This window comes from Natator depressus, chromosome 2, assembly GCF_965152275.1.
Source record: "Natator depressus isolate rNatDep1 chromosome 2, rNatDep2.hap1, whole genome shotgun sequence".
NCBI classification, from domain to species: Eukaryota; Metazoa; Chordata; order Testudines; family Cheloniidae; genus Natator; species Natator depressus.
The window spans coordinates 4,153,765-4,181,249 of record NC_134235.1 but is presented as its reverse complement, the minus strand read 5'-3'; the positions used below and the strand labels follow the sequence as shown (position 1 = coordinate 4,181,249).

General features: G+C 43.3%; 1 protein-coding gene across 6 annotated transcripts in view; it reads right to left on the bottom strand.

The window, feature by feature from the left end:
- Window positions 1–4,975: 4,975 nt before the first annotated feature.
- EEF1D (eukaryotic translation elongation factor 1 delta) overlaps window positions 4,976–27,485 on the bottom strand; it is a 37,664-nt gene continuing 15,154 nt past the window's right edge. For 3 of the 6 annotated variants that reach the window (XM_074943714.1, XM_074943713.1, XM_074943709.1), the window contains 7 exons: window positions 26,176–26,247; window positions 14,297–14,368; window positions 9,850–9,949; window positions 9,453–9,556; window positions 7,585–7,854; window positions 6,135–6,329; window positions 4,976–5,079 (listed from right to left, as the gene is read on the bottom strand). In XM_074943714.1, the coding sequence (XP_074799815.1) occupies window positions 5,041–5,079; window positions 6,135–6,329; window positions 7,585–7,854; window positions 9,453–9,556; window positions 9,850–9,949; window positions 14,297–14,368; window positions 26,176–26,247 (852 nt within the window). In that variant the 3' untranslated portion in view covers window positions 4,976–5,040. The remainder of the gene's footprint in view (window positions 5,080–6,134; window positions 6,330–7,584; window positions 7,855–9,452; window positions 9,557–9,849; window positions 9,950–14,296; window positions 14,369–26,175; window positions 26,248–27,485) is intronic. The other 3 variants (XM_074943715.1, XM_074943712.1, XM_074943710.1) reach the window with 2 other exon arrangements.

Below are 27,485 nucleotides of genomic sequence, written 5' to 3'. Positions count from 1 at the left end.
CAAGGGAGAGTTTACAGTCACCACGAGGCCCTGCAGGACTGAGACCCATCGACTGAAGTATACCTGCCTCTTATCTTCACTGCATTCTGACCCCATCCTATATATTAGCCCCCACCTCTGCTGCTTCCCAGAGCTCTCCCTGCACCTCTGTCTCTTTTCTGAGCTTTCCCTGCAACTCCTGTGCCAGAGCTCGATAGGAGCATTGAGTAAGACTGTCATTCATTCAGTGGATCATGATGATACCTGCTGAGTAACACAAATGTATCCATCATTGGTCAGATCGGTTTCCACAACTGGATTTCAGTGCAGAATTGCATCCCGAAGTAAAAGAGACAAGAGCATCCACACACCCTTCCCGAAGCTGCCCTCCACAGCGAACGTTGCTTTCAAATACACAAGCTCTCCAGCAAAAACAAACATGAAGCCAAGAGGTGTTGAACACCCCCATTCGCACCCACACTGAAATCAATAGATGCAGGTGTTTGGCACCTGTCAGGATGGGGCCCTTCATTAAATACAGCAGCTATAAAATTTCCCAAGAGCCCGACACACCTCCATGGCAAGCTCAACAGGACGTGCTCATTTAGGTAACAGAGAAACTACATTTATGAAGTTTGCGGACGATACCAAGCTGGGAGGGGTTGCAAGCGCGTTGGAGAACAGGATTAGAATTCAAAATGGTCTCAACAAACTGGAGAAATGGTCTGAAGTAAGTAGGATGAAATTCAGTATGGAGAAATGCAAAGTACTATGCTTAGGAAGGAACAATCAGTTGCACAGATATAAAATGGGAAATGACTGCCTAAGGAGGAGTACGGCAGAAAAAGATCGGAGGGTTACAGTGGATCATCAACTATATATGAATCCATGTAACACTGTTGCAAAAAAAAGCAAACATCATTCTGGGATGTATTAGCAGGAGTGTTATAAGCAAGACATGAGAAGTAATTCTTCCGCTCTACTCAGCCCTGGTAAGGCCTCAGCTTGAGTATTGCATCTAGTTCTGGGCACCACACTTTGGGAAAGATGTGAACAAATGGAAAAAGTCCAGAGACGAGCAACAAAAATGATTAAAGGTCTAGAAAACTCTATGAGGAGAGACTGAAAATATAGGGTTTGTCTAGTCTGGAAGAGAGAAAACGGAGAGGGGACGTGATAAGTCTTTACATAAACGGCTGTTATAAAGAGAGCGGTGACAAATTGTTCTCCTTAATTATGGAGGACAGGACAAGAAGTAATGGGCTTAAGCTGCTGCAAGGGAGACTTAGATTAGACATTAGGAAAAAACCTTCCTCACTGTAAGGGAAGTTAAGCACTGGAACAAGTTACCTAGGGAGGTTGTGGAATCTCCATCAGTGGAAGTTTTTAAAGAATCAGTTAAACACCTGTCAGGGATGGTCTAGATAATACTTAGTCCTGCCTCAGTGCAGGGGACTGGACTAGATGATCTATCGAGGTCCCTTCCAGACCTACATTTCTACAAAATCCTTTTGGTTCTGCTGTGTCGGTACAGGGGTAAATTAACTGCATAGGAATTATGAGGATGTCCCAAGAGAAGGCTTTAAGAAGTTTTTTTTTAATATACCAGCACTGCTTATAGGTTAGGCTAACTATTTCAATTGATAAAATTACTTCTCAATAAGAATGGCCATTCTAGGTCAGATCAAAGGTCCATCTAGCCTCATATCCTGTCTTCCGACAGCAGCCAATGCCAGGTGTCCCAGAGGGAATGAACAGAACAGGACATCATCAAGTGATCCATCCCGTGTCACCCATTCCCAGCTTCTGAAAAACAGGCTAGGGACACCATCCCTGCCCATCCTGGCTAATAGCCATTGATGGACCTATCCTCCATGAATTTTATCTAGTTCTTTTATGAAACCTGTTATAGTCTTGGCCTTGACAACATCCTCTGGCAAAGCATTCCACAGGTTGATTGTGCATTGTACGAAGAAATACTTTCATTTGGTGGCCCCTAGTTCTTGTGTTATGAGTAAATAACACTTCCTCTTTTACTTTCTCTGCACCAGTCATGATTTTATAGACCTCAATGATATCCTTAGTCATACAGAAGCCGTTCCATACCCCTGATATTTTTTTTTTTGCCCTTTTCTGAACCTTTTCCAAGTCCAATATATCTTTTGTGATATGGGGTGACCACATCTGCATGCAGTATTCAAGATTTGAGTATACCATGGATTTATATAGAGGCAATATGATAATTTTCTGTCTTATCTATCCCTTTCTTAATGATGCCCAACATTGTTTGCTTTTTTCACTGCTGCTGCACATTGATTGGATGTTTTCAGAGAACTATCCACAGTGACTCCAAGATCTCTTTCTTGAATGGTAACAGCTAATTTAGACCCCATCATTTTATATGTATAGTTGGGATTGTGTTTTCCAACATGCATTACTTTGCATTTATCAGCATTGAATTTTATCTGCCATTTTGTTGCCCGGTCACCCAGTTTTGAGAGATCCTTCTGTAGTCCTTCGCAGTCATCTTGGGTTTTAATTATCTTGAGTTGTTTAGTATCATCTGCAAATTTTGCCACCTCACTGTTTATCCCTTTTTCCAGATCATTTATGAATGTGTTGAATAGGACTGGTCCCAATACAGACCCCTGGAAGACACCACTATTTACCTCTCTCCATTCTGAAAACTGACCATTTATTCCTACCCTTTGTTTCCTATCTTTTAACCAGTTGCCAGTCCATGACAGGACCTTCTCTCTTATCCCATGACAGCTTATTTTGCTTAAGAGCTTTTGGTGAGGGACCTTGTCAAAGGCTTTCTGAAAATCTTAGTACACTATATCCACTGGATCCTCCTTGTCCACATGCTTGTTGACCCCCACAAAGAATTCTAGTAGATTGGTGAGGCATGATTTCCCTTTACAAAAACCATGTTGACTCTTCCCCAACAAATTATGTTCATCTGTGACTGACAATTTTGTTCTTTACTATAGTTTCAATCTGTTTGCCCGGTACTGAAGTCAGACTTACCAGCCTGTAATTGCTGGGATCACCTCTGGAGCCCTTTTTATAAAATTGTCATCACATTAGCTCTCCTCCAGTCATTTAATACAGAAGCTGATGATATGATAATAGCTGATAATACAGAACCTAAATGATAGGTTACAGACTACAGTTAGTAGTTCTGCAAATTCACATTTGAGTTCCTTCAGAACTCTTGGGTGAATCCCATCTGCTCCTGGTGACGTATTACTGTTTAGTTTATCAATTTGTTCCAAAACCACCTCTAATGACACCTCAATCTGGGACAGTTCCTCAGATTTGTCACCTAAAAAGAATGTCTCTGGTTTGGGAATCTCCCTCACATCCTCAGCCGTGAAGAGAATTAAGATGTACAGAAAGCAGAGATGCAAAGAATTCATTTAGTTTCTCTGCAGTGGCTTTATTGTCCTCGAGTGCTCCTTTAGCATCTCGATCGTCCAGTGGCCCCACTGGTCGTTTAGCAGGCTTCCTGCTTCTGATGTACTTAAATTTTTTTTTGCTATTACTTTTTGAGTCTTTGGCTAACTGTTCTTCAAATTCTTTTTTGGCCTTCCTAATTATATTTTTACACTTAATTTGCTAGTTTATGCTCCTTTCTATTTTCCTCACTAGGATGTAACTTCCACTTTTTAAAGAATGCCTTTTTGCCTCCCACTGTTTCTTTTACTTTGTTGTTTAGCCACTTTTTCGGTTCTCTTATTATGTTCTTTAATTTGGGGTACACATTTAAGTTGAGCCTCTATTAAGGTGTCTTTAAAAAGTTTCCATGCAGACACTAAGACAGTCAGCCCCCAGATACCCGAGTCTCTGCTCCTCACATCACACACAGCCCCAATTAGAGTCATACTTGGAGTGTAAGGCCAGAAAGGATCATTGGTCTAGGTCATCTAGTCAGATCTCTGGTACCTCACAGGCCGCCAACACCACTCAGCACCTACACACTAACCACAACAACCGAAACTAGACCAAAGCCCACAGGAGACTAGACTTATGTGCCACAGGCAAAGAATAAGAGGAACCGAGGTACACCAGTGCCCAAGGTCCTCGCAATGGCAGGGCAATGATTAAATGAGATATACCCAGATAATCCTGGCAAGTGACCCACACCCACGTGCTGCAGAAGAAGGTGAAAAACCCCTAAGTTGCTGCCAGTCTGACCAGGGGTAATTCTTTCCCAACCCCATATGTGGCGATCAGTTAGACCCTGAGCAAGTGAGCAAGAACCAGTCAGCCATGCACCCAGGCGAGAGAGTTCTCAGTGCCACTTCAGAGCCCTGGCCTTCCCTGCCCAATGTCCCATCTCCAGCTGGGCCATTCCTGATGCTTCAGAGGAAGGACATAAGGGGAGGTGTGCCTTCCTGACCCCTGCAGGTGGCAGGGACATTCAAGGGACAGTTTCATGTTAAAGATGATTTGATTTAAAAAAACATGATTAAAACAAAACATGATTAAAGCAGCTAATGTGAATAAAGGCAGCCACTTTTTAAAGTTACTTAACAAGCCAGCATCACTTCTGAACTTAGAGCTGTTTTTAGCAGCTCTAAATAAATGAAACCCTAAAAACCCTTCACTGTTTCATGGCCAAGGCTCAGCACAATATTTAACAGTTATAAATCTAGATTCTTCAGGAAGATACAAATTACAAGCCTTACATAGTAACCTAATGTTTGTACACTGGGTTTAAGTGTAAGGGAAACAATGGGGTCCTAACCCCTGCTTGGGTGAAGTGGAAGCATGAAATACAGCCATGTATGATGTATTTGTGGCTGTTCACGCTGGGCTATTTTATAGGACCCCTTGGGATACCAGCCTGTCAATGACATTGGGGATGATAGTTGGCTTTCCCCTATTTTGCAGTTTTGTAAGCAATATGCACAAGAGACTCCTGGGATGTTGGCTACCACCTTCTGATCCCCTGTGCAACTGGCACACATTGTAAGGAAAGACACCGCACACCATCTGCACTCAAAATCTTGACCTTTTATTAGTTACAGTTCCAGAAAGGATAAACGTTCACTCTTAGATCTTGTTGAAAGCCGCTATGTCGACACTCTGCACCTGAAATAGGGCAAAAAGTGCTGTTAAAGATCAGACAACATGTTCCAGGGATTTAAGACGCGCAGAAAGCACACTTCCTGGGGCGGTCTCTTTACAGAAGAAGTTTGCCCTAACCAGCCCCAAGTTTAGAAAGCACAATCCTTTATTAAAAGACCATTTTTTAATCAGTCAAAAATTAGTCCTGTGAGTGGTCATATTTTAAGATTGGGGGCTTATATAAATATTAATGGCAATCAGGATCAGAACCCCATTGTGCTAGGGACTGTACGAATGGCAAGAAAAAGTTCCCACCCCAAACAGCTTACAAATTAAAACTGGTTTCAAACTCACCCTGTAGAAAGGGGATAAGTTCCATTTTTAATTATGGTCCATGGGCTAGGACAGAGTTTTAGGACTACATACTTCCCTGAATCCACAGCAACCTCCCACGGATGTGAAAGGGTAGTTTGCACAGATCAAAGGTAGGAGATGGCCTTTATGTAGTAAATTAACTATGTTAATATTTGTCAGTGCGCCTTATCACCTTCAGCACCAGTCAGTGGGAAAAAACTAGCCTTCAGGATTGCCACTATTTCTGCCCTTTGTTTCTCCCTGTCCCCATCCTTGTAGGTCTTCTCTCTTCCCCACCCAAGCAGCTCCAATTCCACCTCTGCCGTAGACTTCACTCCACCCCACATTCATGTTCCATCCCATCTGCTAAAACAATCAACAAAATGGTGAACTGCTGTCCCTGAACCATCAACACACTAAGCACCAGGAGCTAGACACCCCAATGAGTACAAGGGCAAGGGAGGGTCACACCTCAAAGCTATGGCTTCAGGCTGTCTGCAGGCTCTGGAACAGCATCCTTATACTCTTCATGTTTTCAAGGTTATCTTCACAAACATGGGGACTAAAAACTCCATGTCAAGGCCTCTCCCACCCTTGAAAGTTTAGATGATGCAGAATCTGAATATACAGTAGGCTGCCAACACATGAAGTGGATCAAAATCTGGGGTGTGGGTTTAAGGGCCCAGATATTTGAAAGTACTGCAGGGCACAAGTGGAGGACTTACGTAGTCTTCAAACTTGGTGATCTCCTCCTCCAGTATGTCTGTTCCAACCTTGTCATCCTCCACTACGCACTGGATCTGGAGCTTCTTAATACCATAGCCCACTGGAACCAACTTGGAGGCTCCCCACACCAGGCCGTCCATCTGAATGGACCGGACGCACTCCTCCATCTTTGCCATGTCAGTTTCATCGTCCCACTAACAAAGCACAAAAAGGGAACTCAGCAGGTTTACCTACATTAATATTAGGCTGTGGAACTGTCCATCAGGACTGTGGACTCTGCAATCCTCAACCATGCAAGCTGAACTGGATCAACGTGGTACCTATTCCAATTCCAGACATAAAAGTCAGCAACAAGGGGTTTAACACACTATCATATAGGGCTGCGATCAGGAAAGCAGCGAGGAGATGCGAGACAGAACTCTTCCCTACTAGCAGAGAACAAGACTGACAAAATCATTAATTCTACTTGTACCATGCCAATTTGCTAGGTAGCATGCTAGTCAGTGATGCTCCAGTATTCAGCTCTTTCCGTCCAGTTTTGCCATCTGTCTCTGTTAAGGAGTCCTTTCTTTGACGAAAGAAGCCTTTCCCAGAGGAATCATCTCTCCAGTTTGACTCTGCATGAAGCGAGACCAAGTTACTGCAGATGGTCTGGATTCTGCATACCTAGGGGGAAGTGTTCTTGGAGTGACATGTCACTTCTTCCATCTCAGGGTTTCAGCTTCAGGAACTAACTAAGCCCTGGATAATTGGTAAAACTACTACTTAGCACTTATCTAGTTAGCCCCAAGTGTTGGGTAATCCTGTACACTTTTGTTTCCTTGTGCTCTTGAGAGAGTTTGCGCTTTACTGATTATTAATCGGTGCTCGTATTTCAGGCTTTTATTCCCTATATTCATGCTCTAAAAGGTACATATTTTTTCAAGGGCTTGTCCACACAGAGATGTTGTGCGTGGCAAGCCCGGATGTGAACGTACAAATACGCTAGCCTGCCCCACACTAAGTCTGAAACAGCAGTATGTGCAAGCGCACTATGGAACTTTTAGTGTGTGGTAGCAGGGCCCACCCGCCCAGATAGCTCACAGCAGGCTACAGATTTACACCCCAGCTTCCCACACTCTAACTGTCCGCGTAAACAAGCCCCAAGAGAAGAAAGGTCTTCCAAACCAGGGGTGGTCAAGCTGCAGCCCATAGAACGTCTGCAACTGCCACCTTTAATATGGAGCAGAACAGCTCACTGCTCCCATCATGCAATGCTCAATGCCGATCCAAACAACTGCATGCTGATAGGTTCTGTAATTTGTGGACCAGATCTACATGGGGCAGCTGCCGTCTGCCAATTAGATGTAACCCACACACTCCTGCAATTTTACAACCATAATCTCAGTACAGGCACCCCACTTTAGAGCCAAAACAACAGTTGGGTAAGGAATAGCTTAAACTGCTTACAGGCTTGACATCCAGAAGGATGGAAGACTTGGCAATGAGGCCAGGCTTTTTAGACTTCTTCTCCGCATACTGGCGTAGTCGCTCTTCCCGAACTTTGGCAGCCTCCTGGTCTTCCTCTTCATCACCACTGCCAAATAAGTCAATGTCGTCATCCTCATCTTCGTCGTCAGCCTCAGATGGTTCTACTTTCTTTGCAGGTGGAGCAGAAGGGAGTTCTACTTTCTTTGGGGGAGCAGCAGGTGATTCCACCTTCTTCATTGGGGTGACATGCTTCACGGAAGCAATGGGCAAAAAAAAGGGAGAAAATAAATCCAAGTGTAAAACAAGGCAGCAAACTCCACCCCCCGTCGCAGTTGTGACCTGACTTGCCAAAACAGGATTACGCCACTATCCAAAGGCAAGAGCTCAAAGTCATGCAGCCAGGAGCTTGGTCCTTCTCTTCAAGGCACTCAGTAGCCCAGGGCCCAGCATATCTAAAAGAGCCTAAATGCCAGGCATACATCTACATGTTGCCTTCTCTAAGCAACATAGCAACATGTACACTTAAAAATAACCCCCAAAACAAATCGCTCCAGCGCACAAACAATTCTTCCTGTAGGCAAGGGAGGGAGAGAGAATGAAGCACGTTACGTAGGTTAATCTCACTCTCCTCAGTGCCCTGTTGGAAGGGGCTTTAAGGGTATGTCTACACAGCCAAGAAAAGCCCCTGGCTGGTCTGTGCCAGCCGACTCGGGCTCACGGGGCTCAGGCTAAGGATACATCTACACAGCCAAGAAAAACCCGTGGCTGGATTGTGCCAGATGACTCTGGTTTGTGGGGCTGTTTCATTGCTGTGAAGCACAAACCAGAGTCATCTGGCACAATCCAGCCACGGGTTTTTCTTGGCTGTGTAGACATACCCTTAGATACTGATAAGAGTCTTTATAGAATAGAATACACAGGGGCAAAAAAGAACAAGGAGTACTTGTGGCACCTTAGAGACTAACAAATGTATTTGAGCATAAGCTTTCATGGGCTAAAACCCACTTCATCGGATGCATGCAGTGGAAAATACAGTAGGAAGATAGATAGATAGATATATACATACACACACAGAGAACATGAAAAAATGGGTGTTGCCATACCAGCTATAACGAGAGTGATCAGTTAAGGAGAGCTATTATCAGCAGGAGCAAAAAAAACCTTCTGTAGTGATAATCAGGATGGCTTATTTCCAACAGTTGACAAGATGCTGTGAGTAACAGTAGGGGGGAAAAAGAAGCATGGGGAAATAGTTTTATTATTTACTAAGCATGGGGCAAAAGTTAGTTCAATTGAAGGTCTGCAATGCATCCTCCAAACTGGGGCAAGATGCAATGGGTACAGGATACTCAACTCCCAGAGATATTACTTTTTCCTGCATGTGAGAACCAATAGGTCCCCAAGTCTGTCCATCTATATAGGTCTCTCCTTGCTATATACTTATTAGGTACCAAGAACCTTAGTTTACTTAGTGTGCTCCCATTTATACACAACTGTGAATTACTGGCTTAGCATCACAGATTTTGGTGGACCTCTGCAGATTTGTCCTGGCTGAGGATCTGGCCCATCACATATCCTCTTCACTGGACCTAAAGCAGGAGAATCCGTGCTCTGCATCTGCACTTGGGCTGATATGAGGAAGAAAGAGCAGCTCTAGAAGGCTCTGCTAAAGAGGCCTTGGCTAGCACTTGTGGAGAAAGAAAAGGAGTACTTGTGGCACCTTAGAGACTAACAAATTTATTTGAGCATAAGCTTTCGTGAGCTACACATGAAGTGAGATCGCTTTTCTCCTTAGTAGGTGGCATGAACTATTCTAAACTGACCTGGCACCTTGAGGAGTCAATTACCTGGGTTGGTGGCGTTGCTGAGGGATGGTGAGAGGTGGAGGATTTTTCTAGTGTGTTCAGGCGAGTTTCCAGCTTGGAGATGGCCAGCTGAAGATCTACAACAACTAGAAAAGGGAGAAAGAACTCTCTCATCTTACTGGTTCAACACATGACAGAAGATGCAGCAATTATTCTTTGGTTGGGTCAGGATGAGTCTGATTTCACTCAAGGCAGGCTACCAAGCAAACTGCATCTATCCCAACTCGAGACACATCCTTGCTCCAATGTTAACAAAACCACCAACAAAATACACACAATTCATAAGGCTTCATAACATTACACTGAGTAGTCAGCAAGATGTGCCTACTATTAGCTGCCTAAGTCCAATGTGTTTTATTGCTGGAGATCTCTCACTTACCACTGCGGAGATTTTGGTTCTCCACCTCCAGGTTACCTATTCTGGTGAGGAGCTCATTTTGGTCACCAGCAGGCCCAGCAGCAGAAGTCGTGCTTGCACTCTGCAACAAGGGAAACAAAGATGAAAAACTAGTCTGTTCACTCAGTTCTAAGACTAAAGACAGACACGCTGCCTCTCTAAAGCAGGAAGGCAGAGACAACACTGGGAAAAAGGAGAAGAGATTTTACAGGCTATCTACGAAAGAATACTTTTGATCGCAAGCCTTTTAAAGCAAATGTTAAACACAAAAATTAGAATATAATTCATTTGCCACTGAAAGAATTTCTGGTAGAGCTGGCAGGTTCGGAAGACCACCACATGTCTACAGTCCCAAACTGTGGGCTACCTTAATATTTGCATCTCTAGCATCTTGCAAAGCTTCTCTAGTGCACTTCAAAAAATTTACAAACATTACCCCTGCTAAGGAAGTAAAGAGCTTCAAATTACAGATAAGGAAACTGAGGTACAGATGGCTGAGATGACTTGGCTGAGGTCATTCAGTAAATCAGTGGTGAAGGTAGGACTAGAACATAGAACTAGCAAAAGTCTCAAACTAACAGCAAACAATTTTTTTCAGAAGCAGGAAGCCTGCCAAACAATCAGTGGGGCCACCCAAAAATCAAGGGGCTAAAGGAGCACTGAAGGAAGACAAGGCCATTGTGGAGAAGCTAAATGAATTACTGCATCGTCTTCACTGCAGAGGATATGAGGGAGATTCCCATACCTGAGCCATTGTTTTTAGACGATAAATCTGAAAACTTTCCCAGATTCAGGTGTCAATAGAGGAAGTTTTGGCACAAACTGATAAATAAAATAGTAATTGGTCAGCTGGATCAGATGGGATTCACCCAAGGGCTCTGCAGTTTCATATCTGAATTCCCTCAGAACTATTAACTGTGGTACGTAACCTATCATCTAAATCTGCTTCTGTACCAGATGACTGGAGGATAACTAATGTGATGCTGGTTTTTAAAAAAGGCTCCAGAGGTAATCCTGACAGTTGCAGGCCATTAAGCCTAACTTCAGTACCAGGCAAACTGGTTGAAACTATAGTAAAAAACAGAATTATCAGACACATACATGAACAGGATGTGACGTTATTGACAAACTGTGACCGTATAGATCATTGTTGCAACCAGGGTTCTATGGTTGCACCAGGTCTTGTACAGAGAAGGCCAAGTGGGGCGTCTATGGAAAGGTTGTGGTTTGCTGGTTGTGATTATGCTGTCTGTATGTGTGTATCGTTTTTGTATTTGAAGTTATGAATATTGGCATTTTATTTGTTTGATTCTAAGTAGCCTCCGTGAAGCATTTGGTCAGCTTCTTGAGAAAGGACTATTCTCAGTAAGTGCCCAATCAAGAAACACTTAACTGACAATGGACTTTGGGAGATGCCAATCTATACCTGAGCTTTCCTGGGAACGTTCAAACTAACATGTAAACAATGGTGTCGGCCTGCAAAAAGCTGAATCATTCATAGACATGTGACTTGCCCAGGTGGCTACAGACTCCATCTTGTTGCTGCGATTTTGCACAGGAGAACAAAGAAGTTTCTGTCCACAAGAGAAAGAATATAAAAGGCCCTGGAAACCCCTCCATTTTGTCTTCAGCTAGCTCAAAAAGACAGCCTCTCCACCCCAAAGAGATGCCTGAAAGAAACTGGAACAAAGGACAGTAACTACGGGGGTGTGAGTGATTGCTGGACCCAGACTAGGAAGGGGTCTAGTCTGTGAAAGAAGCTTATTGGAACATCTCTGAGGGTGAGATTTACCTGCATTTAGTTTCCTACTGTATTAGGCTTAGACTTGCAGGTTTGTTTTATTTTGCTTGGTAATTAACTTTGTTCTGTCTGTTATTACTTGGAACCACTTAAATCCTACTTTTTATACTTAATAAAATCACTTTTTTGCTTATTAATTGACCCAAAGTAATTAATTCCTGGGGGAGCAAACAGCTGTGCATCTCTCGCTATCAGTGTTATAGAGGGCAAACAATTTATGAGTTTACCCTGTATAAGCTTTATACAGAGTAACACGGATTTATTTGGGGTTTGGATCCCATTTGGAACTGGGTGCTAGAGACAGGAGCACTTCTTAAGCTGTTTTCTGTTAAGTTTGCAACTTGTGAGGGATGTGGTTCAGACCTGGGTCTGTTTGTAGCAGGCTAGCATGTCTGGCTCACCAAGACAAGGCACTGAAGTCCCAAGCTGCCAGGGAAAACGGGCTCAGAGGTAGTCTCAGCACATCAGGTGGCAGTCCCAAGGGGGTCTCTGTGGCCCAACCCATCACAGGATTTATTGGGAAAACAAACACAGCTTTTGTAAAGGGAAATCCTGCCTCCATCTACTAGAATTCTTTGAGGGGGTCAAAAAAAATATGTGGACAAGGATGATCCAGTGGATATAGTGTACTTGGACTTTCACAAAGCCTTTGAGAAGGTCCCTCACCAAAGGCTCTTAAGCAAACTAAGCAATCATAGCATAAAAAGACAATCCTCTCATGAATCACTAACTGGTTAAAAGATTGGAAACAAAGAATAGGAATAAATGGTCAGTTTTCAGAATGGAGAGAAGTAAATAGTGGTGTCCACCAAGGATCTGTACTGAGAGCAGCACTGGTCAATATTCAGAATGATCTGGGAAAAGGGGTAAACAGTTTGCCAATGACACAAAACTACTCAAGATAGTTAAGTCCAAAGTAGACTGCAAAGACTTACAAAGGGATCTCACAAAACTGGGTGACTGGGCAATAAAATGGCAGATGAGATTCAATGTTAATAAATGCAAAGTAATGCACATTGGAAAACAAAATCCCAACTATACATACAAAACGATGATGTATAAATTAGCTGTTACCACTCAAGAAAGATCTTGGGAGTCATTGTGGATAGTTCTCTGAAAACATCTGCTCAGTGTGCAGGGGCAGTCAAAAAAGCTAACAGTATGTAGGTTCCAGTAGGAAAGGGATAGCTAGGAAGACAGTAAATATGTCACTATATAGATCATTGTACACCCACACCTTGAATACCGTGTGCAGTTCTGGTCGCCACATCTCAAAAAAGATGTATTAGAAATAGAAGAGGCACAGAGAAGGGCAAGAAAAAAAATTAAGGGTATGGAACAGCTTCTGACAGACTGTTCAGCGTGGAAAAGAGACAAGAAAAAAGGGATATGGCATAGATCTATAAAATCATGAATGGTGTGGAGAAAGTAAATAAGGAAGTGTTATTTACTCCTTCATGTAGCACAAGAACCAGGGATCACCCAGTGAAATTAATAGGCAGTAGGTTTAAAACAAACAAAAGGAAATACTTCTTCATACAACACACAATCAGCCTGTGGAACTCATTGCCAAGGGATGCTGTGAAGGCCAAAACTATAACTGGTTTCAAAAAAGAACTAAAGTTCATGAAGAATAGGTCCATCAATTGGCTGCTATTAGCCAAGAAGGTCAGGGATGCAATCCCATGCTCTGGGGATCCCTAAGCCTCTGACTGCCAGATGCTGGGACTAGACCACAGGAGATGGGTCACTTGATGAATGCCCTGCTCTGTTCATTCCCTTTGAAGCATCTGGCATTGGCCACTGGCTGAAGACCGGATATTGTCCTAGATGGACCATTGGTCTGACCCAGTATGGCCATTCTTACGTTCTCTGCAGTGAATTAGATAGTAGCCCATGGGGTTCAGGTAACATGAGAACCATGTGTTCTGCTCTGCATTAGCCCCCCATGGTCTTGTGTCCAGGACACCAGGGATACTCCTGCAGATTGTTTTTTTCAAGTTGCACAAACCAGTCTTGTGGCTGCCCTGCTACAGGTTGGCTCCCAAGCTTGGTGGGGGTCAGCAAAGGCTGGGACTGCCATGAAGGGAGCAGGAAGAAGAGAGGAACATCGTCTATCTTTCAAACAAACCCTTCCAGCTATAAGAGGAGCACAGGAGCACACTATGGAGAACACCAGATTCAGCCCTCAGCTAAAGATTACTGTTCTGACACGAGGCTTTGGGTTAATAGGCAGATCTTAGAAGAAACCCCCACTCCTGGACCCCTGCAGTGTGGCTTCCAGCTGGCACAAGTCTCATCCAAAGGGCAAACCACTTGCGATAGGCACGGGCTCTGAAATCTAGGTACAGATCTGTAATCCAGGGCCTTTAGCTCAGAGGTGGGAGGGCTACCTTTTGAGTCCTTAAGACCTATCTACTTTAACTGTGAACTCTGACAGTGGACAGGCTCCTATGGACAGGCATAGCATTGGGTGGCAAATGAATTGCAAGAATTCATCAAATCACCTGGGGCCCATACACTTTAGCATGAAGCTTTTGTCCAAACGGGGGCTGTTTCTGCCTCCAGTTTATTCACAAAAGACAGACAACCACTGGTTAGTTATCCCCCATCCCCAACAGGACTTACAGTCGGGCGACCTGACCTTTTCTTGGATTGGGCAGGTGGGGCTTCTTGGGGGCTATCCAGAACTGTCTTGCGCTGGAAAGGGTGAAAGGTTTGGGGATTCAGGACAAATATAATATGAAAAGGAATGAAAGGACTTCACTCATGCTAGGATGGGGCATTCAAATGCAGGCATCGCATATGCATGCAGGAAAACTATTCAGATTCATCAGAACAGTGAGCCATATCTTCACAAAATCCACATCCAAAACCACTGACCGGCTAAACAGAAAGATTAAAGTGGACAGGGGGAAAACAGCGCTATATTAAAGCTTCCTGGTCAGCCTTGGCATGAACTGCTGGGATAAAATTCAGTTTATATGCCAGGTATTAATATTGCCAGCTTCTAATTACATATCCTAGTACTTTCCAGGAGGGTACAGTCGCTTGATGACAGGACTAAGAATCAAGAGGTCTGGATTCTATCACCAGCCCTGACCTTGACTTGCAGTGTGATTTGGGCCAATTTCCCTATCTGCAAAATAATAAAAGACAGTGCACTATATAAGTGCTAAATATTATATTATATAACATTTTTTATGGTCAAAGCATTGAAAAAATCAACTAATTAACTCTTAGCACTCTGGTACGACAGAAGTATCCCCATTTTACAAATGGGAAACCAAGACACAGAGGATACGTCAACAAAGCAATCAGAAGGCACGACTGAAGCATATGCAGGTATACCCACGCTTGCTCACAAAGAACAGCAGTGAAGCCATGGCAGCATGGGCTAGCCGCCTGAGTACATACCCTGGGACCCACGTGGGATTGTATTCTGACAGCTAGCCTAGAGCACTGCAGCTACACTGCCATTTTTAGGAAGCTAGCTCAGATATGCTTATATGTACTGCAATCACACCTCCTGAATGCCATACAGACATACCCAAATAAATTAACTAACTTCCTTAAAGTCAGACTGAATCAGCGGCAGTCAGGATTAACTCAGGAGTTCCTAGCTCCTAGCCAGAAGCAAAATCCAGTAGACCACACTCATTCCTCTCCTACAGAGAGCAAAAGCAGCAGCGTCTTTACTCAGCAAATAGCTCACATGACAAAAGTCAGCAATGGCTTCCCCCACCTTCCCAAATTGGTGTTGAAAACTAACTGCTAGCAAACACAGGACAACCAGAGTTAGCACCAGGTCATTTCCTAGTACAGACTCACTTTACAAGGCCACTGCTATCCCAGCTCAGTAAACCAGGAGGTTTGCAAGGCTAAAACTCATTGAAACCCTCAGCAGTTAGAACTCTTTCTGCTCTATTTACACCAACAGGTCTGAGAACTAAATATAGCTAGTTTAATTAAATGAGTGAATAAAGACAGTAGTCTCTTCCATACATTATGTAAGCCCGTTTTCTTCCCCTCCACTCATGTCACAGGCACAAGAAAACAAAGATTAAGCAAGGATGAGGATTTAACATCTAAGATAGTTTGTATGTAGAAAAAGGATACAACTGTACATTAAGACTTTAAAGAATAAACCTGGCTGGTTCTGCTAAAAAGAGGGTACAATATCTTTGTTAACGTGGAAGACCTTTCACAATTTGAAAAAAAAAAAATAAAAATTTCAAAGCCCAATGTTTAAAACATACCCCAATGCAACAAAATAAATTTGAGGCATTTTGAAAACATACTCACTCTTCAGATATTATAAAGGATTTAACCCCTTTTCTCTTTTTTGAAAGCTAATGTATGTTATTTGTGGCATCCAAAACTATTACTTTGCAAAACAGCTTTCATTGACCCACAACCCCACAATTTGGAGGCTACGGAATTTACGGCAAAATTCACCTCTGGCTCCAGATATGCATTCCTGTTTAAAAAAAAAGATGATTTTTCTATTCCTTATGTTTATGAAGAGAACCTTAAAGACAGGAGCCAGATACAAACAAATACAGTGTTGTCTTCCTGAGTAGGCATACAAACTGAAACAGCTCAGAGATGTATCAATTGCTCCATTTGCCTCAAGGGGTTAAAAATTAAAACCTAAAGATGGCAATTTAAATATCATCATTGCGAACTATTAGGTCTGTCAATTAATCCCAGTTAACTTACATGATTAATTTTAAAAAAATCACAATTAATTACAGTTTTCATCACATTGTTAGAATACCAATTGAAATTTATTAAATATTTTTGGATGTTTTTCTACATTTTCAAATATATTGATTTCAATTACAAACACAGAATACAGAGTGCACAGTGCTCACTTTATATTACTATATTTATTACAAATATTTGCATTGTAAAAATGACAAAGATAGTATTTTTCAATTTACCTCATACAAGTATTGTAGCGCAATCTCTTTTTCCTGAAAGTGAAACTTACATATGTAGTTTGTGTGTTACATAACTTCACTCAAAAACAAAACAATGTAAAACTTTAGAGTCTACAAGTCCACTCAGGCCTACTTCTTATTTAGCCAATCGCTAAGACAAATAAGTTTGTTTACAATTACAGGAGATAATGCTGCCCACTTCTTATTTACAATGTCACCTGAAAGTCAGAACTGGTATTTGCATGGGTCTTTTGTAGCCGGCGTTGCAAGGTATTTATGTGCCAGATATGCTAAACATTCATATGCCCCTTAATGCTTCGGCCACCATTCCAGAGGACAATGTACCATGCTGATGATGCTCATTAAAAAAATAATGTGTTAATTAAATTTATGACTGAACTCCTTGGGGGAGGAGAACTGTATGTCTCCTGTTCTGTTTTACCCACATTCTGTCGTATATTTCATGTGCTCGCGGTCTCAGATTATGACCCAGCACATTTGTTTTAAGAACATTTTAACTGCAGATCTGACAAAATGCAAAGAAGGTACCAATGTGAGATTTCTAAAGATAGCTAGAGCATGCAACCCAAGGTTTAAGACTCTCAAGTACCTTCCAAAATCCAAGAGGGACGAGGTATGGAACATGCTTTCAGAAGTCTTAGAACCTGAACAACCGAAAAAGAAAATCAATCTTCTGCTGGTGGCATGTGACTCAGAGGATGAAAATGAACATGAGTTGGTCCACACTGCTTTGGGTCGTTATCAAGCAGAACCAGTCATCAACATGGACGCATGTCCACTGGAATGGTGGTTGAAGTATGAAGGGACATATGACTCTCTAGCGCATCTGGCACGTAAATATCTTGCAACACCAGCTACAACAATGCCATGTGAATGCCTGTTCTCATTTTCAGGTGAGATTGTAAATAAGAAGCAGGCAGCATTATTTCTGAAAATATAAACAAACTTGATTGTCTGAGCGATTGGCTGAACAAGAAGTAGGACTGAGTGGACTTGTAGACTTTAAAGTTTTACATTGTTTTATTTTTGAATGCAGGGTTTTTTTACATAATTCTACATTTGTAAGTTCAACTTTCATGATAAAGATTGCACTACAGTACTCGTATGAAGTGAATTGAAAAATACTTTCTTTTGTTTTTATCAGTGCAAATATTTAATCAAAAAATAAAAAGTGAGCACTATACACTTTGTATTCTGTGTTGTAACTGAAATCAATATATTTGAAAATGTAGAAAACACCCCAAAATATTTAAATAAATGATATTCTATTATTAACAGTGCGACTAATCGCGATTAATTTTTTTAATCGCTTGACAGTCCTACTAACTATTTCACTACTGATAGCTGGACATTTCTGCTAAAATTGTTATGCTCACCTCCGTCCCAAGACATCTCTCTCATTTTGGGGAAAGTCATTCAGTTGTATGAGAGGTTTGAGGAAGAGGAGTACTTACCTATTTCACGTTTCACAGTGTGTTTGTACTGATCAATAATTGGACTTCAAACTTTACATAGTCCTCACTGAGGAACAGTCAGAGTTTGGAAAATATTCTAAGATCATGAAGTGATTACAAGAAGGTTTGCGACTGCAGTTAAGCAATTATTTAAATGACATTAAAGCCTGTTGCAAACATTTTGTATTATACTGCACCATAGGTTGTATTCTCTATATTTATAGCGTGGGTACATTTAACAGTTCTGGAACTGTGCAGCTCTACCGAGCTGGAGTAAGTTTGCTCCAACAGTCTTTTTTTCTCTCAAACAAGGAAATTAAAACTTGCATGGAGGCAACTTTAAGGTTGCAAATATAAATACTAAAGCCACAAAAAGAGAGTTGTGGGCTAAGAAAAGTTACATCTGCAACCTGGGTATCTAGCTAGGTGATTAAACAGTGCTGTGCAATTGAACAAGTTAACGTTCACTTCCTGTTTCACATTTGCAAAGTTGCTGGATTAACAGTTTTGTATTTAATGTTAAACTGATATATTTTTAAAAGGGGAAATGTGCCCCCTCAATGTATGAGTCTGGGAAAATGAGAACTGGAGTGCAGCAGGTAGGCCTGGAAAAGCCCCTCTGCTGGCCCATGGTTCTGTCAGGTGGAAATTCTGCAGGGTTACAAAGATCAGGAACAGAAAAACTGATGGACAGGCCCTAAAAACAGGGACATTCCAGGTTTTCAGGGACGCATGGTCAAGTACATTTATTACTTTGTGCTATCAAGTGGTTTTCCCTCTTACTTTTGATTAAAAGATTGCATTGGATTTCCTCTTGGCAAAAGCAATGTAATGGATTCTATTAAGGATGAGAATTCAAATGCAAAAAGAGTTAGACGTTCAAAGATTAAGGTTCCCACAGCATCACTGACTTGGTCACTTGACCATGTTATCTGCAATATTTACAGATGTGGATATCTTTTATACGGGAACCTTAGTTTTCAGTTCCTGATTTCAACGGAGTTAAGTGCTTAGCTTTAATAGTACATTGAATTAAGAGTGCTAAGAGCAGCACAGCAGCCTGCCTAGTAAAATCCCACAAGGCAGAAATCTCAGCCTGCCTAGAAAAGCCTCAAGTAGGCATGTAAAAAATCCATGGGAGTTTTCACTAGTTATGAAGCGAGGACTGTAGAATCTAGCCCTGTAGCTTTACCATAGGCCTCAACCATCTGGCCATTTCCAGATGATATTTGTAGTAGAATATACTTTTGTAATTAAGAGTTTAAAATGATAAACCTAGCACCAAGCTGAATAAGACGTCCCTCTATTACAAAATGCAGGGACAGTGCAGCACTTTCTTTCTAGCCTCAAGCAGCTGCAGAATCAAAACGCAATGGAAACAGAAGGCAAATGCACACATGGCAGAATACACAGAAACTTAGATCTTCCTTTCTGTGACAAAGTTCCTCCTCTGCCTTGGTGGGTTCTGTGCTTATTGGTGGATTTTCTCACCTCAGAGGTTCACGGCAGCCCTCAGTTTGGCCACTTTTGTGGCTCAAATCTGTCGTTCACTCAGTTAGCCTCATCACTGGCCAGCATGGGGAAAGGAAGAAGAACAATCCCCGCAGTCTCTGCTGATCCACCTAGTGGATTGGGGAACAGGCCAGAGACCTTCCCCTCTGGTGGAACCCACAGTCCAGTTCAACTCCTCCGGTATCAAGTAGGGAGTTGGGGGGATGGAGGGATCCCAGGCCCACCCTCTACTCTGGGTTCCAGCCCAGGGCCCTGTGGATTGCAGCTGTCTACAGTGGCTCCTGTAACAGCAGCGTGACAGCTACAACTCCCAGGGCTACTTCCCCATGGCCTCCTCCCAACACCTTCTTTATTCTCACCACAGGACCTTCCCTCCTGATGTCTGATAATGCTTGAACTTCTCAGTCTTCCAGCAGTACACCTTCTCACTCTCATCTTCTTGCGCCTCTTGCTCCCAGCTCCTCACACGCACCACAAACTGAAGTAAGCTCTTTTTTAAACCCAGGTGCCCTGATTAGCCTGCTTTAATTGATTCTAGCAGCTTCTTGATTGGCGGCAGGTGTTCTAATCAGCCTGTCTGCCTTAATTGTTTCCAGAAAGTTCTGATTGTTCTGGAACCTTCCCTGTTACCTTACCCAGGAAAAAGGGACATACTTAACCTGGGGCTAATATATCTGCCTTCTATCACTCTCCTGTAGCCATCTGGCCCGACCCTGTCACATTTCCAAAACAGCACTATGGATCTCACAACAAATGACCCACTCAGTATTACTCTGAGAAGTACGTACATAATACAGGAATCTACCCTGCCTGTCTTCAATGTAACATAAAACTGCCCGCTTATGAATAGTTATCACTACACTAACCTGAGTACAGGAAGAGTGAAAAGTTGTGATAAAGGGGAATTAGATGGGGAAGGCCTAGACAGCAGTTACGTTATATGCATTTTGCTGCCAGATATTATTCTGAGATACCTAATAATTCATTAAAAATTGAGGGGGGATGAATTATGGGAAGGGATTGGAAGGTGTCTAAAATTTTGTCTCTGTAAACATATTTCAAATCAGATAAAGGAGCACCAACTAGTGGAAAAGAAAGGAAATTGGGATAGTTTAAAATCCAGAACTGTAGATTCATTTTATATGAGCCCAGCCCAACCCAGAGTGAAGAAATTTTGATCACAGTAGTGCAGGGAGCTGACCCAACCCCCCACAGCTGTAAACAGAACACCTACACTTTTTTTGGGGGGGGGGGTGAGGGGGAGATCCACTTCCCCAATGGATCACCATCTAATTAATCAACAGCATGCTAGGTCTTATCAGCAGGTTTGTGCTACAGTTGTCACTGAACTCAATGTGCATGCTTTTTCCTACAGTTTCCAAGAAGGCAGACCCAACCCCATTTAGGGGTAAACGCTCATGCACATTAACACCCAGGTGGTCTTCCTAATTTAATACTATGTCACAGAATATGCTAGTGGACTGAGCTCTGGAAGGTTTGGTCACGTTCTTGGCCTGCAAGAACAGAGTCCAGCTTACACACACGAGAGCAGCTGTATAGGGTTGCCTACAACACTCAACACTAATACCTGGATACCGTAAACATTTCTAAATACATCCTCATCCTACCTCAAAAAAGGGTGTTAAGTGACCCCATTTTACAGATGGGGAATGCAGGTACAGAGAGGTTAAGTGACTTGCCTAAGCCTGTAGGACAGCAGGGAACAGAACCCAGAACTTTTAAGTCCCAGTCCAATGCCTTAATCACAAACAATGATTTTGTGGTTACAGTATGGACAGAGAGACTGGGTTCAATTCCCTGCTCTGTCAGACTTCCTGTGTCTCCTCAGACAAGTCGCTTCACCTCTGTGCCTCAGTTTCCCATCTGTAAAACTGAGAAAACTCCCACACCTTTGTCTTGACTATTTAGACAAAGTTGTTCAGGGCTGGAATTGCATCATAATGTACGTCTGTAGACTGTTTAGCCCATAGTGGTCCTGATCTCATTCGGCCCTCTAGACACCACTGTAATACAAATAAAGCCCCTTCCATTGTCTCTTTGGGAAATAAGGTTTGCAAAACAGTAGGGTGTATTTGAAGACACTAGCAGTCTCTGGTCTCCCGGGCCCATGTGAATACTGGGAATACATGTATACAATCGCCCACATTGGCACAATAAGTGCATCAAAGGCTCCATTAGTCTCTGGACTTCCAATATACTTTAATGTCACATCACAAAATAAATAAAAAATCCTTCGATTTCACACACAGTATTGATGATTCAATGCATTCCAGCTGTAAGGCTGTTCTTTGTGTACAAATTAAAGGTACATAATAAGAAAATATTAGTATCAAACAGATGGGCTGAAATGAGTGATTATAAAAGCACACATGTCCATGCAAAGCAGAATGAAAGGTATGTGCAAATAAATGTTTCTGGCATCTTTTTTTTTTTAAATCTCTTTTTGGGAGATGCAAACCACTGCCTCAGATCCTCAAATCCGTCCATTGCACCGTATTTATACATTTCTAGATAATGACTGTCAAACTGCAGTATTGCTATTTGCAACAGAGCCATGAAATGCAACCAGGAAAGAGCTAGAAAAATGAAATTCTTCCATCTTTCCATCTCTAGTCAGAGCCAGAGAACAGTTCTCTCCATCTTCACATTATCAAGCTGAAGTTCCCATACTTTGACTCTCTTTACCACCACCCAAACCCCGGATACTAAGCACAAAAACCAACAGGCCTCCTAAGTCATTCCACAAATTTAGTGTAAAACAGTTTGTTTTGTGAGGTATGAACAAAATCCATGTAACACATTTATGCTATTCTGTACAACTACACCTCTACCCCGATATAACGCGGTCCTTGGGAGACAAAAAATCTCACCGCATTATAGCTGAGACCACGTTATATTGAACTTGCTTTGCCCCCCACTGTTCCTTGTTCCCTGACCACCCCCTCCAGAGACCCCCGCATCCCTCATCACCCCCAGGACCCCACCCCCTACCCAACCCCCATGTTCCCTGCCTCCTGACTGCTCTGACCCCTGTCCACCCCCCACCCCCTAACAGGCGCTCACTGGCAGCGGCGGGAAACGGAGCAACACGGCCCCAGCCCGCTCCACTCCGCCACCTCCCAGCCGCGGCGCTCCACTTCCCGCCGCCGGGGAAAGGACGCCCCCCGCAGTCACCTGTGGCGGGAAGCAGAGCGGCATGGCCCCAGCCCGCTCCGCTTCCCTTGCCCCAGCCCCAGCCGTGTTGCTGGGTTCGTGGGGGGGGGGGGCGGTGTTGGGGAAAGGTCCTGCACTCACCCGCAGCAGAAAGCAGAGCACCGCGGCTGAGAGGTGGCAGAGTGGAGTGGGCTGGGGCCAGGCTGCTCCGCTTCCCGCCGCCGGTGAGTGCGGGGAGGTTGGGGAAAGGACGCCCGCCGTACTCACCTGCGGCAGGAAGCAGAGCATTGCAGCTGGGAGGTGGCCGAGTGGAGCGGGTTGGGGCCGGGCTGTTCCGCTTCCCGCTGCCGGTGAGTGCGGGGAGGTTGGGGAAAGGATGCCCCCTGTACTCACCTGCAGCAGGAAAAGGAGCAACACAGCCCGGCACCCTTAACACGCTGCTCAGAGCGGCATGTCAGAGCTTTATCGCATTGTATGCGAACCCATGTTATATCGGGATAGAGGTTTACTTTTGGTGCTTGTATTGTTACTGTCCATAATTTATAATGATCCTTTAGAAACGGAAAGCTAGGGAATTTGGTATTTCAGACCTGTCTCTCTTCCCGCGTGTCTAAGAAGCGGAAGCCAACCGCTCATACTTCCTAGCTGTGCACCAGCACAGATGGTTTATTATGTTGCATTACAGATGCACATGGTGCTTTACAAGAAAAATTAAGATTGCAGTGTCTGCCACAAAGAGCTAACAAAGCCAATATCAGGCAAGATCAACAAGAGATGATGAACAAGGAGGGACGGAGAGGTCATTAATACCATGCATGCGCTTGGGTAAGCAGTGCACATATCTCAAGGGTTACACAATGGTTGTGGGTGTGCTATGTTATTATGAAGCCACCTTAACAGCTACCTAGTTAAGGCTGCAATGAGTTTTCCCACTTCAGGCAGTTTTAACTGCAAATTCAAGCATGATAATTAATTGAGATCAATCTGGTGTCCTACATGTATTTCATACTCTTTAGAGTCTCCACTGCACAATTCTCAGATTTAAAATCCATCCCTTTGGGAATCCTCCCAGAGATTAATTGCATTTGATAGCACTTTCTGCCTACTCACTTTTGTTGAAATGACGGGGAGTCTGGTGGCACCTTTAGGCTGGCAGATTTATTTGGGTGTGGGCTTTCGTGGTTGAAAACCCACTACACTTCAGATGCGTGGAGTGTAAGGTCCCTAGAATCTTTCACTCTCAAAAACCTCAAACATGTTGAAATTTCAACACAGGACTTGAGACTACAGGAAGCCCCAGCATATGAGAAAGTCAATATACAAACAAATTATTTGGCTTCTAAGCCACAGAGACTGCAATATTATCTTCACAGAAGACTTTTGTTCTGATGCTGCCTTGGCTTCCCTAGCTCTCTTGCCCTGACTCCCCCACCTCTGAGACTACAGTGCTTGGCTGCTCCAACCCTAAATTCCTCTACCCCCTCCCATCTAAGCCTCAATTAGATAAAATAGACTTCTGTAACAGGACTCCCATTCCAGCACAAGTGAAGATCATCAGGCTGAGGCTGCCCTTTGGGAAACCAGGGGACATTCACCAAACGGAGAACCTGCCTTCAGAACAGAGTTGCAAGCTCCATTTGTGAGGCAACTCTGGATTCAAGATTCCCCCTTCTCTCCCCTCCCCACCCACTCTCACCAGGCCCTCGTTCTTATTACGAGCTGGGGGCATGGAGGGAAAGAGAGAAAAAAGGATTTACAATCAACATTGAGCCGGATCTCCATTAGGAAGCACTTTCAAAGTCCATTCCACTTTCTATTACTATCTGAAAAGCTTGTCTTTGATTGTTGGCTGAACTCTCCATAGTCCAGGATGTTTAGACCTTAAATCTATGATGGAAGACTTGAATAAAGATTTATAGTGAAAACCCAAGCAGATTATGGAAGATTATAAATTTTCAGGTTATTTCAATGCACATTTCCCAGCTTGCCCATGCCGTTAGCAACTGCAGCATCACAAGAAAAGCAGTCAGCAGCAGCACGTCAATCAACGATCCAACGATTTACTCCCAGCACTGCCCTCCTGAGTAGGTTTTTAAAACATCAGTTGTTTCCCCTCTTCACTTCCAAAACCTATGACCTGTTTTCAGGACCAATTTAGAAAGCAAATCTAATCCTTTTCTCTTGTTTTTTCTCCCAGTCTGCCTGCTGTCCTTGCATCAAATTCCAAGTGACCAATTCTGTGTTGAGCAGCTTTACTCCTGCAAGTGATCTCAGTTATTCTAACACAGAACTATACAGCTGAACTTGACACAACAAAAACTGCAAGCCCAATGAGAGGACCAAGGGAAAAGCAGTTCCATTCATTCCTGTTTATCTACCCAAGATATCTGGGTCACTACTCATCTTATAACAGGCATATTTTGAATTCCAAGTCAATAGCTAGGTTCCTTCCTCAGGAGGAATTACTGGGCCATCAGTACATAGGACCAGACACCTAATAGTTCTAGTTTTGCACTTGTTATGCATCTTCCTTCTGAGGATCTCAATGTTTTACAAATATTGATTTGGCCTCACAACCTTCCTGTGAGTAGTTGACACAATTACCTCCATTTTACAGATGAGAAAACAGGAGGGATATCTTGGATATCTTAGAACCTGGTCACTATCCTTCCTCCCCCCGATAAGTCAGCACAACACTTCTTAATACAGGAGCTAAATTCCATTCTGAACCATCACCGTGATTAAAACAGCCAGCTCTGTGACAAACTGATTATGGATCAGCAGCAATAAAAGCTCCAGCAAGGGATATCACCAAGCCATTGTAGTAGTGTTCAGAGTTAAAACTAGTAGCCAAGCTGAGTACCCTAGAAACAGTAGATGGAAGATGCCATTTCTTTGCACATACCCTAACTGAAAGCCAACAGGAAAGCGAAGGTGGTAGTTCAGTGTACCCCAGTATACAAACATGCCCCTGCTGACAGATACGTGCTGTCCCTGTGCTGCTCAGCAGGGGGTATTTTAACTATGGTTAAATTGGTTGTGTGTTAGTTAAGATCGTTGGAACCAACTCAAACATTCCACTGGGAGAAAAAGTAAGAAATGCATAGCTCCTGAAGACACCACTGAAATTTAGCCCCAGTGCAATTGGCCTTTAATTTTAAAGTCATTGTGCTAAGGTAAGCAGTTACACAGCATGCATTTCTGGTAATATCGGGTGTTCTTGATAAAACGGAGCTAGTCCGGTGGTACACAGCACTGCACACCTTGTCAGTCTCCTCTAACTTAAAATAAGCCGCCCCAAAATCTATGGAATCAGTCATAGTGGAGGAGATCTGTGAGATGCGCCATAGCTAAAAATGGACTGCAGGTAGCCAGCTGGTGAGAGAGCTTGGGTACTCACTCCGGCCAGCGATTTCTGGATATTCTCCCTGGCTCTGGCAATGTCGCGTAGGATCGTGCTGGCTCCGTTCTCCTGCAAACAGCGCAGAAAGAACCAAGATGTTTTGTAAAATGAGACATGAGAAATTGCTGTGGGCAGCTAAGAGGGGGAAGATTGGATTTTTTAGCAATGATTGAGTGCATATTGGAGGCAGGTTTTCAAGAAGCATCAGCTGGAGACATGGAGTGCAATGACTGCAGCTTAGTATTGGTCATGTCATGCTATGCCTCCAGAACAGTGTCCAGTTGCAGAGTTTTGAGACCTCAATGTTTTGCTTCTCCCCATTCTGGTACGCTGACAGGCTGGCATAGCTATCGCTCAGGCAGGTTATCAGGATCACATTAGAGCGCCCCTGGAGCTCTGGTTAGGCAGCTAATTTCCTTAAAAGATTGTGTGTGAATTTCATGCTGGTGTGAAGCGGCAGAGTCCTGCAGACTGAAATCTTCTATTCAAAGAGTGGGTGTAGCCCAGGCTGTGGCAGTGCTAGCTTTTCCACATTTGTGTGCCACATCCCCAAACTGGAGGGTCCACCTCCTGGGGCGAGAGTTCAGTTTCCAGGGTCCAAGTATTCCTTGGCTCTCTGAGACTACCAACAAGGACACCAATTATAGCTGAGATTTCTGTGACACGGACTCCTGTCCACTGGAAACTGGACTGAGCACCAAAACTCATTTCACACTGGGCACCAGTCAGCCCCAAATAATCCCACACTTGCATGGCACTTCCAAATTTGATGCCAATTAAAAAAAGTTTACTGAAGACTTCCTTACTAGGAAGGGAGTGTTGTAATAAACAGCTCCAAGAGTTTCAGTCAGCTGAGTTTCAGGCCACTTCTGGCAGGTAAAATTTCCTTCTTCACTGAAAGTTCTTTGTGTGTCATGTGATATTCTAATTATTCCCCTTTCTACTACACAGAGCACAGCTGTGCTTTAGAATCTGCTTTAATGTTTTACTTAAAACTTCCAATTTTTTAGACCTACTGTAGGAACTTCTGCCCTTCAAATAAATGTTGTACAGAGCTTTGTGCTACCCGCTATGGTAGCGTAGCCAGCAGAAATTCAGCAGAACAGGCCTAGAAGCTACTAAAACCTTGACCTTTGTTTAAAAGCTTGGCCCTGCCACTCACAAAACAGCCATTTAAGTTCTCAAGCCGCTTTCTATGAAATTAAATGCATATGCAGTTAACCGTCCTCTACATTTTAGGAAGGGAGCATCACTGCTCCCTACAATCCTACTCCAGTTGTGGGGGTGCAGATACCTCAGGAACGGAA